The sequence below is a fragment of the Gallus gallus genome, chromosome 8, assembly GCF_016699485.2.
Source record: "Gallus gallus isolate bGalGal1 chromosome 8, bGalGal1.mat.broiler.GRCg7b, whole genome shotgun sequence".
Lineage (NCBI taxonomy): Eukaryota > Metazoa > Chordata > Aves > Galliformes > Phasianidae > Gallus > Gallus gallus.
The window spans coordinates 29,440,124-29,461,830 of NC_052539.1; the positions used below are offsets into that span (position 1 = coordinate 29,440,124).

At 37.0% G+C, this 21,707-nt stretch overlaps 1 protein-coding gene across 6 annotated transcripts in view; it reads right to left on the reverse strand.

Moving 5' to 3' along the window:
* Window positions 1-21,707, reverse strand: part of SLC44A5 (solute carrier family 44 member 5) — an 86,903-nt gene that overhangs the window by 55,092 nt on the left and 10,104 nt on the right. For 5 of the 6 annotated variants that reach the window (XR_001467890.4, XM_004936912.5, XM_426673.8 and 2 more), the window contains exons 2-8: window positions 13,163-13,211; window positions 12,603-12,676; window positions 9,466-9,550; window positions 6,135-6,219; window positions 3,201-3,329; window positions 2,350-2,410; window positions 607-730 (exon numbers count right to left, since the gene is read on the reverse strand). Coding sequence is in view for 5 of the 6 variants with exons in the window: in XM_004936912.5 (XP_004936969.1) it covers window positions 607-730; window positions 2,350-2,410; window positions 3,201-3,329; window positions 6,135-6,219; window positions 9,466-9,550; window positions 12,603-12,676; window positions 13,163-13,211 (607 nt within the window). In the remaining variant the exon portion in view is untranslated. Of the gene's footprint in view, window positions 1-606; window positions 731-2,349; window positions 2,411-3,200; window positions 3,330-6,134; window positions 6,220-8,702; window positions 8,771-9,465; window positions 9,551-12,602; window positions 12,677-13,162; window positions 13,212-21,707 lie in introns of those variants that run through there. The other variant, XM_040705215.1, reaches the window with a different exon arrangement.

A 21,707-nucleotide genomic window follows, 5' to 3' on the forward strand; every position in this document is an offset into this window, starting at 1 on the left:
AGAAAAAAAGTCTACACATCTCCTGATACAGCTTTATTTAAAAAACTTTATAAGTGCTAATTATTACCAGTCATAATTGCTTATTATGTCACAAGAGAAGCATGTATTGTTAAGTATGTACTAAAAGACATCAGCTGTGACTCCAGGAGAGTCCATCTTGCAAGGGACATGTTATCATACATCACTTTTTGACCATGAGACACATATTAAAAACAGGAGCACTCTTGAGAGATGAAATGCCTATAGTACTAGGACAGTCCATGTTAGCAGAAAGGCTAAGCACAGGAAATAGCACAGCACATTAGGGTTTCATTTTTAGCCTTCTTCAACTTCCTTCAATGCTTTTCTTTATTTCTTTCACTAGGAAAAAAAAAGCCAAGAATCATATAAAAACTGACAATTACTTTGAGACAATCATACTAAAACTTTTAGTTCCCTGCTCATTTCTGTATTCCACAGTGTTCAGTGTTTCCCTTACTGAAACTGTACAGTTGCTCAGGCACAAAGACACCACCTATTAGCAAAAATTGCCTGGTTATCTTCAGCCTAAATTATTTCACAATCTCAGAATGCAACAAATGAGCAGTAAAGAATGGTAGAACCTACTTTGCAGCTTCCCTGAGATCAGTTACATTTCTTGTTTTCCCTCTTCCATCTTTGAATGTAGTCTGGTTTGCCACAGTTAGGACACCATTCTTTGTGGAGAAGTCTGGGAAGCATCTCTTAAGAACTACTCAAAATATCAAAACAAAGCATACACATTACATTTCATGACAAGCTTCACTTTCATCCTCTGGAAGCAGATGCAACAAATTCTAACATATTTAAATTATTTTCAATTTAATTATGTCAATTGTTTTTCACTTGATGATCTATTGATATGTTGACTTTGAAAGATCTTGGAAGAGTCTATATATAAATATGATAATTTTTATACTCTGGGACTTCTTGTCCTATGTTTATACAAGTTCAGGCATAATGGAAGCATTGCTTTCAACTGGAGATTCTGGGTGCTATCAAAAAACAATAGTAGTATCTGTAGTAGTTGAAGAATTTGTAAAAAAAAATGCAGAATTACTCTGCCAGTATCTTGGCAGCTTACAAATACTGCATCATCTGAAATATGTAACTTATGTGGCAATAATCAAACCAGTCTCCAGGGACAGACTCAACATAACTGGTCACTAATGGTATTAAGACCCAAACAAAAACATAGCGGCAATCATCAGTGCCTCATATGCCAGATGAACTGCAATAGCAGTTATTGTCACTAGATATTCTTGGAGAGGAGGCAATAGAAAAAAAACACAGAAACTACTGGTTAGATGAGAGGAGGAAGGAACTGCAAAAGAGAGAGAAAAGGAGAGATAGGCACATACTCTATTTGTTTCCTAGCTCTTTCCTGCAAAATGTTCAGGTTTTCATTTGGAAGAGGAAAGCAGATCACTCCTCCTACAGAGCTGTATTTTACATAACAATTCTGTGCTATCCTTATCTGGTTCCAACACCTAATGAGACCAGGGTTCAATATTCATTCTAGAATATCTGGCCTACCGAGTATTCTGAGAATATAATTAACACGTCCCTTTTTCACCCTTTGTAATCTTTGCTGCATAACATAGTTTGAAAAAAGATGCCAGCTCTGCAAATCAATTTTCTGACTTTTGGGTCAGCATATAAATTTTTATAAAAATTCGTAACTTATTTTTAAGTGAATCTGGTTTTTTTTGTTTGTTTGTTTGTTTTTTTTACACCTGCTCCTGGTTTATACAATGTCTACATGGAAAAACAAATAGCAGCTTCTCATTTTCATGCAGTGGCAGATACACTTGCTATTATACTCCTGCAGCTGAGACCAACTCTGAGATCTATCAGAAATACCTGCTAACTGTAGAGACAAAAATATCTTCTGGCCTCTTTATTACTGATCTATATGCCTTACAGAGCCAGCACTACAAGTGAAAATTGAGCTGCACTGCAATCAGGCTCAAGTACCCTCTGAACTTTAACAGCTGTCCATATGATCCTTTGTACATTCATGGTATGTTTTTGAAGCCAATGGGGTTGCTTGCCCACGTGCTTAACTTGAATTGTAATTTTTTTCAGTATTAGTGGTGATCCATGGGGAAGAAAATGCTCAGCTTGACTGGAGCACATGCTGCATGTTCACAGACAGCAGTTAGAAAAAAGAAAAATCTTTATACTTTTAAACATTAAAAATGATTGACAGTCACCAACAGATAACAGCTCCTATAGGCCTTGCCACAAAACATTTTTCAGATCAGAGTTGTGCTTTACTGTGAATACTAAAAATCATCTAAGATGTGTGTAAGAAGTAGAACCACTCACAAGGCCTGCTTGGAATGATCATCGAAGGACAATCTTCATCACGTAGGACTTGAGCAACAGACTAAAAAGGGGAAAAATAGGAATGCTGAATACACAGCAGAATAACAAAATGCCTTTCATTTCTCACCCAGTCTGAAAAAATGTTCCAGACTGGGCTTTGTAGCCTCCTCCCTGAACTTGACTGGTGGAACTACAAGAAACATTCACAATGTGAGAATCCATAGTGTCAATGTGATTTTGGAAAAGATTATTCTTATTGCTTTTTCTAGCAATAAAAAAATAAAAAACCTGCTCGCTTTGGATCTGCATCTAGATCAGAGGTGACTGACAAGTTGTTCCTTAACTCCTCTTGTTTTTTTTTCTCTTCAGGAAGAGTAAGAATTTAACACAACTAATTTAGTTGATTTGCAAAGTGTTTTAAAGATGAGAGAAATACCTACAGTACCATTCAGTGCCAAATCTATTCTATTAAGGACAGATCAATTTTTATAGCTAAAAAGTAGATTAAGTAGCTGTAAATGACACATCAGCATTAAGAACGGGGTTGAGATACTCTGCTCTACTGCTGTGGTGTATCTAAGTACTGGAGAATACTGCCTGCTACAGTACTGCACCTACATGGGTAGCTGCAGATATCTTTGTAAGCAAACAGTAATCATTGACAGAGGGAATTTGGTGTGCATAAAAGATCTAAGCCGTGAGTAAATCAGTGTCCAACCATATACATGGAAATGCTCCTAATATGGTGATACTAGAATAATCTAAAGCTCTAAGGTAGTTCAGTAAAATCAGGCATATTACACATTGCCTGGAGAATAAATGTATCCCATCACCTTTTGATACATACATACCTTGCGAGGATTGTTAAAACCGGGTTTGCAGTACTGCTTGAAGTAATTCCACTGATCTGGCCTATATCTGTAGGAAGCTTGAACATCAATGTAGGTTGCAAACCTGTCTGGGCACTTTGAGACACAAAGCTGTAAAAAAAAAAAAGAAAAAAGAAAAATACATAGAATCATAGAATATCTCAAGTTGGAATGGACCCGCAGGGATCACTGAGTCCAATCTCCAGCCAAAGAGCACCATGCAAAACCCAAACCATATGTCTGAGAGTGGTGTTCAAACATTCCTTGAGCTCCAGCACCTCAGGGCTATGCCCACTGCGATGGGGAGCTGTTTCATGTCCACCACCCTATGGGGCAGAACATTCCTTTATCCCCTACCTGACCCCCCCAACACAGCTCCATGCCATTCTCTTGGGTACTGTTGCTGTCACCAGAGAGTAGAGCTCAGCACTGCCCCTGCCTCCCTGAGAGAAGCTGTAGGCAGTCATGAGGCCTCCCCTCAGCCTGCTCAGCTCTGGGTGGAAGAAACGAAGGACCTCAGCCACTCCTCAAATGCCTTGCCCTCCAGACCCTTCCCCAGCTTCTTAGCCCCCCTCTAGATGCTTTCTAATAGCTACATGAGCAAGGTGTTGACACAGCTATTTTCACAGGATACACTGCATTCCTTTCTATTACATTTATAAGAAGAACTTTATTAAAAAATATCTCAGGCAACTAAAACTTCTCTACCCGACACACAGGTTCTTCAGTCAAATATATGTCCACAGTATGTCACTCAAATAACAGTCATGTTTTACTACTGACAAATGACAAAGCTCTTTCAGTTATAGACAAAGTTGAGTTTACATGTCAGGGATTGAATTCATATCACACCAAGCAGAGCAAGCATAAATGGAATTTATAACAGAAATAGAGTGAGGACTTAGGTATGATGAATACATTCACTCAGGAGGCTCTGATTATGTAATGAAGAAGGATGGGACTATCTTTGAGAACACTGGTCTTCTGGGGTCATGCTATGGTTCTATGATTCTATGAAGCTGTCCCAGTACACAGACTCTAAAGGCAGTCCCAAACATACTTTGCAAAGCTCTGCTACTTGTGTACCAGAGAAATACCATATAAGCGTATTTCATCTCAAGGGCATTTTGTCATGTGTAATAAATTTGAAGAAGTTTTGTGAAAAGATCTTGGGATAATCCTTAGACTAACAGGAAAATCCTTCACCCAGGCTAGATGCTGCAAGAGAGTCTTTCTTAATGAGTATTATGGACCTGTGGACCACTTAGAGGTCAAGAAACAAAGAAGGAAGAGCTCTGCCCTTGTTGGGACAAAAGGTGAGTACAAGTACACTCTCTTCAATAACCTCAGTTTTCCTACCTATGAATTAGGAAAGGAAGTGTGCTGTCTATGGATCCAGTGAACTATAATAACAAGTTTGTAAATCCACAGCTTTATTTTAAAACTGAATCTCTTCACATGGCGGTTCTTGCTTTTCTCTCCTGAACTATCTGACATGAAAGGGGCAGAAATTAAAGATCTTATTTGCAGTTTAAAAGAGGAACTGTCAAACTAAAGTTTCTTCTGCATTTTTACAAAAAACAAGAACAAACAAACAAAACAAAAAAAAAACAGGGAATTAAACCTCTGCAGCATACTCAGCTTTGGAGATGTCTGAAATAAAGTAACTACCCACCCTCCCCCAGACTCTGTTTCAACAAAGTGTTTCATCTTTCCTGCTCCATGACCACTGCCAGCTTGAACACAGTACCAGTCAAATCCCACACACTGATCTCAGCATTTCAGAACAGGCTGAATTGTTCCAATAACAAAGTCCAAAGACTGCAGGGTAACTGTTTCCATGTCTTGAGTGTGGGCAGATGGAAATTCCAAAACCAAATCTGCTGCTGATAAAGCTTCCATTCTGCCAGCAACTGAACGGAGTTAAGAGGACTGTTGCTCTCCCTTCCCAGAGATTTCCATCACCTCACCTGTGTCAAATAATCTGTACAGTCACAGTAAATAGGTGAGACAGATCTGGCAAGGATAGGGATCAGGAGAAGGGACAAGCTGGAATGGGAACCACTTTTCAAAGACAGTGAAATAAATAGACAATTAACATCTGGAATCAGTCAACTGGTCACCAAAAAACAGCTCTCATCCAAAGTAACACTGTATTTCACCAAACGTTCTCAAGATGACTGAGACCAAACGATCATCTGTTGTTTATTTACACAGTACAAATACTCTGGTAGCAAGGGTGGATCAGAGCAGTCCTGCCCCTAACTCCTATGACCTACCTCAGGCCATAATATGTTTTTTTCCAAGATGAACTGACATAACTGTACGTACAATTGCTCAGCAAACCAGGACAATAAAATGGTCTCACATAAAAAAGATCAGAAGGATAACTTTAATCCACATGAGTTCAGTAACTGGAGTAATTTCACAGCTTCACAATAAGCTGCAGCACAGTTAAGGGAGATTACAAATTTAGGCATTAGTCCGAAATAAGCTTTCTTCAATTTTGAAAGTGCCATAAAAACTAACCACACCCAGAAACTGCTGTCAGTGGGGATATATGCATTTTCTTGTACATGCACAGCTTGGAAAACCCTACCTGTCAATTAAAATGAATTTCTGTATACACTTATTACCATTGGACAGCTGCCTGCAATAAATTAATGAGTAACAAATTGCTGTATTAAACTAGACTTTTTTTCAACTCTGACTTAAAATACACAATCTGTTATGTTTCCATTTATTTTCTTCTGATCATAACGGAATGCAGATACTTTATGCTCTACATGTAATCTATAAAACAACTGTATGGTATTTAGCTGGATATGAACAGTACTTTTAAAATCCAAAAAACTGTACATCTAGTCCTTAGGCACCATATCTACAAGGCAGGGAAAATATCTCTATTTCACTCACCTGTGTTGTAGGGCACTGTAGGTTAATTAACACTACAGGACTGGCACATTTCAGAATGTTAAAGTAAAACAAAATGGTCTTGTTCCTAGGGAAGTGGATATAAGATAATTAATGTTATAAGTATAGGTGCTTACATATCCTACCATATAAAATTTTATAGCATACATTGGTATTTTAATTCTATTATTTCGAAGTCTTAATACAAACACAAGACAAAAAAAAAAAAAAAAGAAAAAAAAAAAAGAAAAAGAAAACCACAGATACCGACGTTCTATACTGAGATATCTTTTAAACCAGAAGTTTTTGTTCTAAAGAATACTAACTTCGAGCAGTTTTTCCACAGCAAGGGTTTAAGCTGAAACAATCCTAGGCACTGTTACATGGTGTCTCAATCATGTCTCTAAGAAGTGCAAAGCTATGTGGTAAAACATCTGCAAAACACTGTGATCCCTTTGCTTGTACTGAACATACTGTGTATGTACTGCACACAAAATTACTATCAACAAACTCTACATAGTAAAAGCTGATTATTTTGCTGATCAGAAGGTGGCACCAAAATCATAAGCTTTTCATGGATGGAAACTAAAAGCAGATAGCCAGGAAGCAGAATGATAATAGCATCTTACAATAATGCTCCTAATCTCCTATGATATAAATAAAGGACGGTCTAAGGAGTTTGCACCCAACAATCCCCATGCTTAACAGCTTCTGGAAACTGGGGTCTTGGAGGCCTCCTCTATTTGGATTTTTTGAAAACTGATGACTCCAAGATCACTGGATTTAAACGCCTACCATTTAAACACCTACCATTTAAAGCGATCAAAATATGTTGTTAAAATTTTCTATCTCAAAATAATTATCATCTATCTCTAATGAGGATGGCATACTAGAAGTCCTGCCCTTTTTATACGATTTCAAAGTCAGCTAGCCACGCCAGGACTACATAGTGCCTCCAGGGGACATAACAGTGCACATATCCCTTGTGGCCTGGGCTGTACAAGAGAACAGAATACAGCTGCGCCTGAGCTGATAGACACTGACACTCCACTGACATGCACTGTGGCAACACAAACAAGCTCTGCCTTGGGAGAAGGATGGTTACATCAAAACCAAAGTGCTCTTGGAGTAACCAGGCTGCTACTGCCATATTTCTCCAGAGTATCCCCCAGTCTAGGACACATACACTGATCAGTACTGGAATTCCACCAGTTGCTCAATCTGGCTAGATCTTCAAGACCACTATATTCACCTGTATATACAACAATTTTATTTTATTTTCATACATTCATTTTCAAGCTCCCTTTAAAAATGAGATTAGCTCAACTGCCTGACATTTTAGAATGTACATTTCCTTTTAGCGGTGTATGTTCTACTATGTGCTGTTTAACAAAACACACATACTGGCAAATACAATTCATTAACTGCTAATTCTTCAAATAAAAAGAAAAAAATTTGGACTTAAATGTCATCTTTCTTCAACAGGTAGATTCAAAATTTGGTTTTTTTTCTCATGTCTTAGCCCACTCACTTGCTGACATTAACAGCAGAAAATAAAGATTAAACATATAGGTAACACAAGAATAAATCTTTGTCCTTTATAGAGAAATTGTATTGTATTCCATGATTACAAGTATGTTCTGTAGAAGGCAAACAGGCTTAGAGATTACATGGAGATTAATGGATGGCTTACAGGGAGGCACAAAGTGAACTACAAGAGATTCTCACGACAACATAATCAGATTAAGCCTCCAGGGACTTTGGAAAATCATCTCTGTGAGTTAGCCTTTCTCACTGCGTATGGTATCCATATAGGACATACAAGCATATTCCATACCTCCACTTTTTCAGACTAGAGGGATTTGTTTAGAGGTGCCTTCTGGCAGGCCCTAATACTAACATTGCCATGAACAATCCTGCCTGTACAGTAAATTTTATTATATACCTTTTGACTTAAAATTTTTATTAAAAACTTCTTCAATGTGGCAAATAAATGCCAAAATGCATTCTCAGTGGCTGTATTATCCCCCAGCAGTGACAGGGACATTTCTGCATACAAATTTGAGATTAAGCTGTAAGAAATAACTGAAGACTTGTGTAACAAAGAGAAACTGGGAATGCGAGTTGGTGACAAGAATCAGACAGAATGATCTGGCTACATGTCACACTCAGTGAACAGATGCTGTGTGTCTCAGATCCCCAAACCTATTTGGCCACTGCTTCCTGTGCACTACAGAGGAGGCAAAGACAAATGGAGGAAGTGTACAGTATCATGGAACACACACACAGCATTACAACACTCTTCATAGAGGAAGAGGACTTTTACGGCCTTGTCAACAACTACTATGAGGAATCATAGTCAGAGGGCGGAACAGATTTTGTCTTCTTACAGGGCCTAGTCTGTTTCCTCTGTAAAGAGTTTGAGAGTAAGTATTAGCTCTTCCTTTATCCCCCTCTCCTCCTTTCCTTTTGAACTGTCCTTTGGGCAGTGGTTTCGCTGTTTTTTTTTTTTTCCCCAGAAAATTAAATGGGAAAATAAAGCAGCAGCAAAGAGTTATTATCAAATACTACCTTTTGTTTTGATTCCTGCACAATTTCCAACTTCCTGTAGTCAGCAAGGACATGAAAGGTACCTAATGATTATTTTTTGAAAGGGAGAGGGAAATAGTAAAAATATTTCTTAATTCTTTTTTTATTAGACACTCTTAGATTTTCATAGAAAACAATGATGTGACATCTTAATTCCCAAAAGTCCGAATATAAAATACTAGGAAAATGAGATAAGTAAATAGAGTGCCTGGGGGCTGATATCCCCAAGAAAGGTATGGCTACAGCTGCCTGACCGCACAGTCTCCCCTCTACATTCACTGGACAAGAGGCAGAAGGAAATAAGAGCTTTACTATGCTTTTTTTTTTTTTTTTTTTTTTATGGCATTTGTTGTGTGCTGAGGGAAACTGAGAAACTGCAGTGCTCTAGAGACTACTCTTACCTCAAGATGGATAGAAGAACTTCTCTAGCCTTTGCAGTTAGAAGATGAGCCAGTCAGTCACTTCCAACGCTATTAGTGATGCAATCTGTTACACTTATAGCTAACTAAAAATATTCTCCGAATGATGAGAACAACTGCACTACAGTAATAATCTGTGTTTAGATTTCCTCTGAGCAACTAATCTATTTTGGAATTTTATTTGGAATAAATGCAGTAAGAGGACATCAAGTGTTGATGTCTCTCCAACTTTGCTCAAGAACCACTTGCAGACAGAGGATTTGAAACCTAATTTTTCATTCACAGTGCACAAGTCATAAAGATGGGTGTTCAGATTTAGTACTCACTCATTGAAGGTGTCCTTCTGACCACAGAACTGCCCATAGCTGTCAGTTGGATAAATCACTTTCCTGGGATCACCATGTACCCAAGCTGCAAATATACATATGTTTTAACATTATAGTCAAGTGTACAGTAGTAATGGTAATAGCTGAAATTCACCTCTCATGAACCATTTCAATTTTTGTTGATGGTCACTGAAGGATATTGGTTTGTATATTTTCTAATATAGTAGTATATATAATATATATTATATATTACTATATAATAATGTAGTATACAGTATAGGACAAACATATCTGAGTTGGATCCAAAATATGAGGTAATGAACTTTAAAAAATAACGGTTTTTAAAAGGTGAAAGAGGAGGTACTGCAAAAGTTCTGTTGGCTTACAGCTACAGAGAAATGGGGAGTTGACTAAGCAGACAAATTAGAGTATTCACAACAACTGCAATGGTACTGAAATCAATTGGATTACCTAAATATGACAGAAATACACCAGTTGTGACTGAATCTAATGGACTCCATTTGCAATAGGAATGTAAACAAAAACTCACTTTTGAAATCAAAATATTTCCTGTCCTCTCACTTAGTAACTATCCCATTTTTCAGTTATTAGGTCTGTATCTGGGAACTTATCCATTACATACATAGCTAGTACAAACCACAGGCCTGAATGGGAAAACAAGTTTATGCTGAACTTTTTAAACTTCCTTCCTCCAATTTAAAACAAGCCTCTTTTTCAAGTCATTTTCACTTGCATTGCTATTTTCTTCTGAGAATGAAGTGCACACCAGTTATCACCATTAACATCATCATTTCTAAGCTACAGTGTGCAGATCTGACTAAATTCCTTTTATGACTAGCCGATGACTAGTCTTTGAATTACTGACTACTAACTGCTGAACTGCCTTTAAGTAACAGAAACTTCATCTTTTGAAGTATCATCTGAAAGTGAGATATACAGAATACACCTCCTTATCAATACCCTGAGCTAACCTCCTAAAATCAAGTTGCTGAAGAAGTGTAAAAAATAGCCACTGATCCTCTTCTGACCTTTCTCTTGAGACTGTATTATGTATAAAATACTGCAAGCGTTACAAAGATTTTAGTCCCTACCTTCCCTCTCTTGCAAAACATACTGAAAGTAAGGAGCTCCCATAGCATAAACTTCAGGCTTTGACCTATGCATATCATCTTAAATTTGCTCCTCTGTAATTACCCCATTTTCCCTCCACTTTGCAGCATTAAATTTAGCCCACTAGGAAGCTGTAATTTTCCTCAAGGACATTCTGGTGAGAATAATTGTGCTTACACTAACACTCATTGTATGTGCAGTAGAGACTACCTACACAAGATCTCAGAGAGCAAAGTGCAAATTTATTGGAACGTTTGGGACGGATTCACAGCATATCTTGGGTGACTTGCAAATAGTTATAAGACTGTCTACCAAGAGAGAATCTGTAATGCTACCTTCCACCCTGAACGGTTTTAGGTTACCAGTATGAATCCTCTAGTTCGTTTTAACACATACTAATTTGCCCGTGTTTTGGAGTTTGTAAACTAATTTGCTGCTTGGTATCAATTAATTTCTGAACATCCAGACTGAACGCATTTCAGATTAAGTGTGGTATTCTGATGCTCACAGAAAGTTGAAGTGTTTCACTGATGTTAATGAATGAAAATTTCAATGGAGTTTAAATCTCACTTGTTTCATTCACACTAGCTAATGGGAACATTTAGGAGATATCAGATAACTCGATTACACTGAGATAAATGTTTCAGAGAATTTGAATCTTCCCTGTAAGAAACGAAAAAGAAGTCACCAGCTATAAATTTGGTATCTGTCCTGGGAATAGGTTCTATTTCTAACCAACATTTCATAAGGTTTGCAAAAGAAGGCTGTTAAGATGTTTTGCATCTAGTAGGAAACTCACACGTGCAGAGCAGAGAACATGACTAATTCACTGCCTCACATCACATGCAGAAAACTGGACAGTCATCTGCTATATACTTCAACATATAGTATATGGGGTTCCTTGGAATCAGCACATACGATGTTGACAAAGTTCTAGCCAAAGAGTTAGAGGTTTATATAGTGCCAGAAAGGGAGCCAAGACTTCATAGCACAAGAACACTATTCAGCTAGAAACTTCCAGTGTTTTCCTTTCTGTTTGTCCAGATACCAGCACTCCAGAACATTGCCTGTCTGCACAAAGGCAGGCCATAAGCCACTAAGGCATTTGTACATTCAGGAAAACAACAAATGTTCCTCTGATCTGAGTCCAGCTCCTTCAGTTTTGAGTTTGTGTTTGAATACTGACAGAAGGACAGAGCAGAACATCAATGAAGAATCAGTCAATCAGATAGAAAGAAGACAACAGCACAGACACCTAGAACAGGTTGCCTAGGACCATATCTAAACAGCTTTCAAATATCCCCAAGAATTAACACTGTGCAACTTCTTCTCTGTACTGAACAGGAAATGATATTACAGAATTGTGAAGAAAACTAACAGCTTTTCTTATATCTAAGGTAGAGCCAAAATGATGTTTTACAAGTAAATTGAAAGAGTTTAGGCAAACATGCAGACACACATTAAGTACATTTTTATAGTATTATTTGTCCTTTCACACATATGCATTTATGCAATTCTCTCGCACAAAATAAAATGAGTATTACTGATTAAAAAATGTCCTAGCACGCAAACAACTCTGAATCCCAAACTAAATGAACTTATCGCTCTTGCTTCCCTACTCACTGCTCACATACATTCTTTTGGTAATCTTCAGAACAAAAACCCACTTAAATACCAAAGTATTCCGTTCTAACTTTTGCTGTCAGATTAATGTCATTTTTTCTACAACAGTTACTATGATTGTAAAATTAGCAAATCATCAGTTTTTTTGGACACATTTCATTTCAAATTTTTCATCAGTAAATACACGTTTTTGAACTTCTCTCTAATTACAACAGACACTGAATGTTTATTCACAATTTGATTCTAGGCAAGACACTGCTTATTGAAGGCTTTATGTAGATATAAACAGAAGGGACATGCCAGTTAGAAGTAATAACATTCACAAAGTAGCTTATCATTGGCATGAGAATGCACTACTATACAGTATACCTGTGTCTACTTACCTACAATTCCTAATGCAATGTAACCCAGAATGACAACTATGAAGATTACACAGCAAATAACATCTGTACAATGCCTAGGAACAGAAAGGAACACTTTTTAAAAATAAGGGGTCAAATACAACCCTTTGCAAACAACAAATGTCACAGTCTTCTCACATCTGAACATACTACATAAATATATTTGCATCTGCACTTACTATTTTCTTAAGTTTTATGCTAAATCACATTTGAGATGTTAAGGTCCTGGTTTCACTGCAAGATGCCACTGTGGAATGGTAGAATGTCCTATCAGGATAGCACATACAGACACCAGAAACTGCAGTCATTGTCACAGCAATTGTGCAGTACTAACAGCAAGCCACAGCATAGAATGGATTGGGACCTCTAAAGATCAACCGATTCCGACCCCGATTTGTGCCACAGATACATCCCCTCAACTCTGCCCTCGCAAGGCTCCATCTGGAGAAATTCAGTATCAAATTCACATGTTTCATTAGCCATTTTTTCCCTTGCTCACTGCAAAGCCAACAGAATAAAACAGAATGACTTAAGATATTTACCTGTTATGAATAGGTCCTCTGAACTTTGGGTCAAATTTCCTTGGTTCACCTGCATTTAAAATAAAAACAGCATAAAATCATGTCCTTATTAAAAATAAAATCTGTACAGAAAGATTGTTAACACCAGTCTTTGAATGACGTCTTCCAGAAATCCCCATTTACTCAATTCTGTTAAAATAATTTAATGCAGGCATTACCAGTAACTCACCAATACGACTACCCAGTTTTGGTAGTCAAGATCAAAGTCTTCTTTTCTTTAAGCAGAAGAAATCTGGGGGAGTCCCTTTAACCATGTGCTAAGTTTAAGGTACACGGGATCCCTACATGTATCCATAACGTTGACAACATAAAGTTGCTGATACTTGAGAGGCAACAACTGTATCTCACAGTTACATGCTAAGTAACTTGTCTGGCAGAAACAAGTAAGTGAACCTCTTTGGAGCTGCAAGCTAAACCCTTCTGATCTGATTCTTCTGTCAAGAATTACTCTGTATTCTAGAATAAGTACGCCATTTTCCCCTTTATTTATAACTGGTGAAAATCGGGTGTACAAGATTTTTCCACACTGTCAGTGGAATGAAAACAATATTTTAAGAAATAGAGTCCAGAAAACGTATGGAGTTTACCAGTCAGACAATACTTTGTAAACTCTGCATTTTCCTGATACGAAGATCACAGGTCAGCTAGTCTTAATGCATATTTTTGGATAAACATACATGATACTTTAATCATATCAAACACGGTACTGTAGTTTTAAATTTTCTCAAAGCCTTTAGATTCAGGCAATTTAATCTTTCTTTATGCTTTCCTCTAAAGGCATTGTACTGTATTGCTTCAATATCCCACAGCAGTATGCTGCAAGTGTTTCTAACAGACATTTCTTGAGTACTTCCAACAAATATGATATGGAAAAGGGGGTAAGGGGAATGGCATTTATATGTAAAAAGCTAAATGGCAAAAGAATAATATTTCCAGCTTGTTATTTGAACATAATGAAGATAAAAGACAAAATTAAATTGTAATAAACACAAAGTCACGGAATATTCAAAGAGTCATATTCAGCTTCTTCAGTATTGTTTACAGAACTGTGCCACTCGGTGATGCCAAGATACTTGTGATTCCATGAGCTTTTCCATTAAAACAACTGCAATCTTATCAAGGCATCCATAAAGCACAGTCTCAAAAGAAATGATGTAGAACTGTTTTCTGTAAGAGATGCTATCTGCTTTTCCCATTAGGGAGGGAAAAAACAGAAACACAGGGAAAACACAAAAAGTCTTTGGCATTGTTTACTAAACACAGACACTGCTCTGATGAGTTTATGAACTAGCATTTGTGTACAATATATATACAACATAATACATCCAACTAAATACAGCAAAATGAACCCACTTCTCTGTGGCAATTCCTACAAAGTAAAGAGCCCATGTTATTGCAGTAAACAGCCTAGCTAAACACTAGCAACACTGCATGCTTTAGTCTCGTGTTTACAAAGCATTACATTGGTAGCTCTCAGACAGAATTCAGCATTTCTAACTTGACATGGAATAAAATGTCATGTGCAAGCACCATGTTAAGCCTTCTGTGCAATACACTGATGATTTGCTAACTGAGTAAGGTATTACACCGTTAGTAATTATTGTGCTTTTGTAGCCTGTGCTGTCGTGATGGTAAACTGTCTTTACATTTCACAGCTGGCAAATCTTTCTTCCTTTATAGCCCTCCCACAGTACAAGTTATGCAAAGATGTTAAACAAGATTTACTCTGCCAAGTCTCAGTCTAAAATATAAACTATCTGCTGTATATCAATTTCTCATTCTTGTCAAATGGAACATTTATCTGTAGATGTCATCATTTACTAAATTATTTTCTCAATAAAATATACATTTCAGCTTTCTGCATAGCACAGCAGTGCAGAACGGATGCATTAGAGCTAGAAAGTCTTAGCATTGCTGCTTTAGATAGTGTAATGCCTATGTACTAAAAGGAAATACAATGCATTGTATTTACTGTGTGAAACCAAAACGCTGAAGCCATTTTTTCTTAATAAACTAGACATCTCCCCTTTCAGCTACAGACAAGCAGAATCCCCATGCACTGATCTTCACCAGTATGAAATTTTCACTGCTCGAGCAATATGTAAATATTGCAAAACCTGTTACAGAATTCTGTAATGAGACATATATATGCATTCCTATGGCAAATTTTACAAACAAAACTACATGCTGGAATGACAAACAAAATTTTTAAATAGATTCTCTAGTACACAGTGACAAAAAAAAAAGATCTAATATAACTCACAAATGATGCATGTCATATAAACATACAACTCATTTTGCTATTACAGAAAATCACAGTGATCTTCTAATGTCTACTTTTTTGAGATATGTAGCATAATCAGTATCAGGAATAGAATATGATGAAGATATAATTGATCGTCTCTAAAGTGTTAGCCATCGGCTGTACGCTCATAGTGAACTACCTCCTGAGACAAGACTTCGTGTCTCTGTGCTGTGCTTAGGCTAGAGGGAATAGCCTCCAGTTGTACCAGGGGAGATTTAGGATGGACATTAGGAAAAATTTATTCTCCAGAAGAGCAGTTAGGCAACGGAACAGGCTGCCCAGGAAGGTGGAGTCACTGTCCTTGGAGGTGTTCAAGGAACATTCAGATGTGATACTAAGGGAGATGGTTTTGCAGGGAAATACTGGTGGAAGGTGGATGGTTGGACTGGATGGTCTTGGGGATCTTTCACAATTCTGGTGATTCTATGATATAAATATCTTTCATGTTACTGATTTGTTAAACATCTCCTTTTTAAAACATGTTTACTCATTAAGATAGGAATTTTTGTATTTGATTACTAGTATCTGGTATGATATTTTAATACAAAAAATATCTGGTTATGCTTTAGACTGATTACAATGTTAGGCAAAGACAGATCTGTCTAGAACATAAGTTAAAATTAAAAAGCCTTGTGCTAATTCATGTGCTATTCTCTGTATAGAAACAAACACCCTGTAGCAGTATTCTTAAAACAAGAACAAAAAACAAAACAAAAGAAACAACAACAAATAATCCACCAACCAACCAGAAACCACTAAGAATTATATAAAGAAAACCATTCAAATAGGGATCTGGTGTCTTGTGGATATTGTTGCTTTAACAGAGATTAAGATTTGCCTGTATAACACCATACATAAGATGATTATGAATGCCTGCTTATTTGAATGTATCTAGTCTATGTACAGCATAGCCTAATATGATGAAAGGAGCAGCAGCTCCCATGGCTGTTTTTGAACCATTAGATACATGGTTACAAATGGAGTTTGTAAGATTATGTTAATTAGCTTCAATGGAGACTCATATTTTCATTGATTTTACCTTCATCTCTGACACTGCTGCTATTTACTGTAGGACGTGCTCTGCAGTCTTAGCAGTGCTAGCAAGGGCTCTGTGTATCCGGAACAATGAAGGCATTCACAAAATGATAATACAGCCAGATTTAATTTAAGAACTTATTTAAACAAATATATCTCTTGCAGTCGATCAAAAACAGTCAGAAGTGATCCTTTGTTCTAAATTTTTTTCTGCTTATTAATAGAGAACAGACTTCAACTACATTCTCTATTTTGTCTTTATAAAAATTCTTCTTCAATCAAAGGCTTGAGTTTAAAAAAAGTCAAACGTGCTCTTAAACAAGAGATCAATTGTCACTATTGATGTTTCTGTCTCTGTAGACCCCTAAATGCATGACGAGTTATGCCAAGTTGGTCTTCACCCATTGAACCAGGTTCTATACCTAGGTAGGAAGACTGCTAATGTTTAAAGTAATCCAATATTAGTTAAAGGCTTTCTTTCTAAAAGGAACTTTTCAGCATTTCCAACATTCACAATTAATGAGGTGGCTAACACTGACACAGAAAATAATCATTAGGTGCTAAAAAAAAAAAATTATGATTTAAATAATGATCTGAAAAGCGTATGAATGATTTTGAATGTAACAGCATGAAGCCCTCATGTTTGTGTTTACACGTGCACACACAAGGGCTGCTCCAAAATAATGCCTCCTATTTTATTCTGATGGTCTGCAATGTCAGAGGCAGTGGTATAGCAGCAGAGGTTGAACCTTCCTGACAATATTCTGTTACATTCCATTGTGTGACAGATGGCAGCAGAGGAGCAGTCTGACAAAATGGCATCTAATGTGGAAGCGCATACGTAGCAAAGGTGTGTCAGTGAATTCCTCCAAGCAGAAAAAATTGCACCCACTGACATTCATTGCTTGTGGAACATTTATGGAGATCAAAGTGAATGTGAGCACACTGAGGTGGTGGGTGGCGTGTTTCAGCAGCAGCAGCAGTGACGTGAAAGCCAAGCCACATTCTGGACGGCCACGCACAGCTGTCATAACACAAAATGAAGAGCATCTCAGCCAGCTCATCCACACAAATTAGCTAATGGAGTGATTAGGTTAAAAAATGGTATTCTGTAGTGGAGAATTCTATCAAATAGGATTCTTGTGCTTTTTGCATCTGTTGTAGTTTCCATGAAAATAACCAGGAGGCATTACTTTCACAGCAACCTATGTATGTGAATGCTTTAAGAAACGCAATAACTAACATGCTTGAAGAAAAAAAAATACATTACCAAAGTCACAATCATTTATATACCAGTTACTTAACAGACAAAATTATTTTATGTCAAGATACAGTCCCTGTTTCCCTCACTATGATTTGAATCTCTACCATGCTAAGCCCTATTTTAATCACTATCCAACTAGTGATGGTACACCAAAGTAATTCTGTTTTTTCACAATTAGAATAAAAGACAGCATTCAGATTTAAGAGGGGGAGGAGCAGGAAATTTTAAAAAAGAAAAAAAAAGAAAGAAAGAAAGAAAGGCTTTTTCATTACTTCTTTGCCCAGATTTTTCTCCATTCCCACTCTGTAGAGAATTTAAGCAAAAATCTGATCCAGAGTTCACATTTCATCCTACTCGTATTCCCACTGTTTGAGCCATTTTGATTGTCTTTCACAGTTCATCATCAGAAATAAAGCACATCCCACCGAAGAGTTCTGACCATTAAGTACTGAGACATTTTGGGATACCTCTGATATTTTGTCAGAGATGGCTGTATACGCACAGCTGCATTCACAGTTACTTTGGGTGTATTACTTTTTCAACAAACTGACTGGAAAAATGGTCATGTTTATCTCCTGAAGTGTGATTTTCTCCTTATGCATTCTACAAGTTTTACAGTTTTAGCAACAAACTCACAAAAAACTAACTGAAAGAAAATAAGAGGCTTCCCTGATCTATTAAATGTTTCCTGATCTTTAACTGCATTGGCTTTATGTGCAAGGTTTTGGTAGCAGGAGGGCTGCAGGGGTGAATTCTGCAAGATAAGCCTAGATAGTGCCCTATGTTAGGTAAGAGCCAGCTCCAGACCGAACCGCAGAGAAAACGTTTGTTGTGCCTCCAGGATAAGATATTTAAAAGAAAGGGAAAAAAAGAAAACAAAAACCACTGCATTGTACTATAGCGGTGAGAGTGGTGAGAAGACGTTACACAAACTGCCCCGCAGACACCAAACTCAGTACATTAGGAGGCTGAGGAGCTGCTCTGTGCCTCTGTGGGAAGCCCATGTGGGATCAGTTTCAGAAAGACAGCATCTCATGTGGAGCAGGGGAAGAATGAGGACGAAGGAGCAGCAGAAACAAAGCATCATGGACTGACTACATTCCCATCACCTTGCACCGCTCACGTAGAGTAGGTAGAAGGATAACAGAGACAAAGGCAGGTTTAGTTTGCTTTTAGTTCTCATTGTTCTACCATTATTAACTGCCAGTAAATTGATCTTCCCCAAAGCTGAGTTTGTCTTGTCCATGATGGCAACTGACGAGAGATTTCTCTACTTGTCTCAACCTACAAGTTGTTTCATGGTATTTCTCCCATGAGTTCTGTTGAGGGGAAGTGAGAGAGCTGCATGTTGGGCACCTGGCAGCTAGCCAAGGCCAAGCCACCACAATAAGCAATGTATGAGTCCACATCTGCATTAGTCAGTGACACAGTCACTCAGTAATTTTATGAGAAGATTTCCTCCTAGACAAAATGTTTAGTTTATTACACATGTAGTATCCATCAGAAGTTTTGGACAAGATTTGCAAATAATTTTGGAGCAGATTTTCTATACAGCTGAATGTGCTTTCTACCTACAAGTGAACAAAATCACTTCTAACAACTTGCTCATCCATGTTTGTCAGTAGTGAAGTTCTGTCAAAAGTAAATGGCAGTTTCCGCTACAGGGAAAAAATATATGCATTGTAGAGAATTAACAGGTAGAAGTGGATATTCATACTGGTAGAAATATTTTTTTCTCAATATGATTACAGTGTGGTCACCAACAATTATCTTAAAAAAAAAAAAATGACACTTCTGATGGTGACATGCAACATAAATGTAACATGGAAGGAAACATCAAATTCCTTGTCTTTCACTTGTGTTCACTCTAATCTGTGATGTTGAAACCACTACAGCAAGGGTTGGTAGAAAGCGTACAAGATTTCTCTAAAAGGGAAGAAACGGTGAAAGAGTAGGCAATTAACTACAGCTGATCTTTAAAGCAAAATAATTCTTTGTAGCAATAAGATATAGAACATAAAGAGGCAGACAGAAAAGAATAAAAGACTAAGCAAACACTTCAGATTCAAGGTGCATGGTGGCTGCAAATCAAGCAAAAATAGATATCTGTAAATGTATGACAATTGCTATAGTACAGGAACTTGTCATCTATAATATTTCACATAAACATTTATCTAATGCAGCAGCACAACCTCACAATTAGTTAAAAACATGTATACTACTAACATAACCAGCATGTGATTATAAGTTTTCACCTCAAATGATTAGGAGGAAGCTGTAGGTAATCACAATACAATGTGCCGTTGTTTTTGTAATACAGTCAAAGAAGCTGAGAAAGACAATGTATACAAGTGCCATTAATGTAAATATACTGCATAAAAATGCAAATTATTTTATTTCCTGATCATGTAAGCATTTAGCTTTCATCTGCTTGGAAAAAGGAAAAGTCAGGACACAAATGAAAACAAACCAATCCACTCTATGGAGCAATCATGTCAAATACAATACTGCAAAGTTGTACATGTGAATGAGGGGAAGCGTAGAGATATTTGACTTTGCTCTTTATTACACTAACAATCTCTGATATCAAAGTTAAACTGTGCTAGCATGAGGAAGACATGTTTTAAGATATTGCCCAGGTCCTAAGGGCCTGCAAGTGCTCATCAGACCTATACGAGCAGGTGGGCAGACAACAACGCCAACGTGCTCAAAATAGCAAAAAAAAAAAAAAAAAAAAGTACAATTACATAGATTACAGTCTTACTTTTTCCTCCAGTGTTCCAATCAGACTGAAGAGCTTGCAGAGTAAGAACAGAAACAATCTTCCCTTTTAGTTTCACTTATACAGTCTAGAAGTATCAGCTATATTTGCTAGATCTACAGTGAGAAGCACAGAGAAATTATTTATCTGTTGCACACTGTAGTCAATGGCAATTGACCTTTGGCAATTAATCTGATCAAAATTCTTTATCTTGCCTGAAGTAACATTCTCAAAAGTGTCACATTTAAGAAGTCTGTTTTCAGTTTTGTGGGCTTTTAAGAAGAGCTTAAGAGGGTTTGAGACACCGGGTGGAATTCAGAAACTATGAGTTGCAAATACTGTTTTCTAATAGTTGTAAACTGAAGAGGTATTATCAAAATATTGCTTCAAAAGCCATTCCTTCATTTTTTTCATTTCACTTTGGTAAATTCTATACTTCTATGTCTTACTTAACTGTACTTCCACTGCCCCTGTGTTTTTCTGTGCATTTTGAAGTAACGTGTGATAAGATATTTACAATGTCATGTCTCCTTTCAGTCTCAATTCAATGAGCAGTCAGTATTAATGAAAGATCTTTTTTTGTTCAGTTTGACTTGATGGAAGCACAAAACCACTTCTATAAGACAATGCCTGTGTTCAGCTGCTCATGTGTTTTCTGCTTTAGTATTTGAATTCTGTTTTGCAATAAACCCAAGACAAACCTAAACTCACTAAAATCCTGTTCCAGTGTAAAGAAAACCTGATGTAGAACCAGCTGTTATTACAAAACCTAGAACTATCATATGCATTGTATTAGTACAGTAAGTGCAATGTATCATTTAACAATTGTATGTAATTCACTATATAAACCAGCAAAAATGCTTTGAGTGTTTGGGTCTACAGCTTTAATTTCACTGCTATTTGCAACACAATTGTATAGTGAATATATAAGATTTAGAGAGCTATAATCTTATATAAATATCAAAGAGCAATTATAAACAGGCTACAGATCATTACTAACAGCTCAATCATAAATTGGTGAAAAAAAAAATTTGTCTTTAGCCCAACTTCCCCTTCGCAGATGCATCACCCAAAGAATCAATTGACACAAATGCTTTGATATCTCTAATTCTGCAGAATAACATTAAAAAAAAAAAATAAA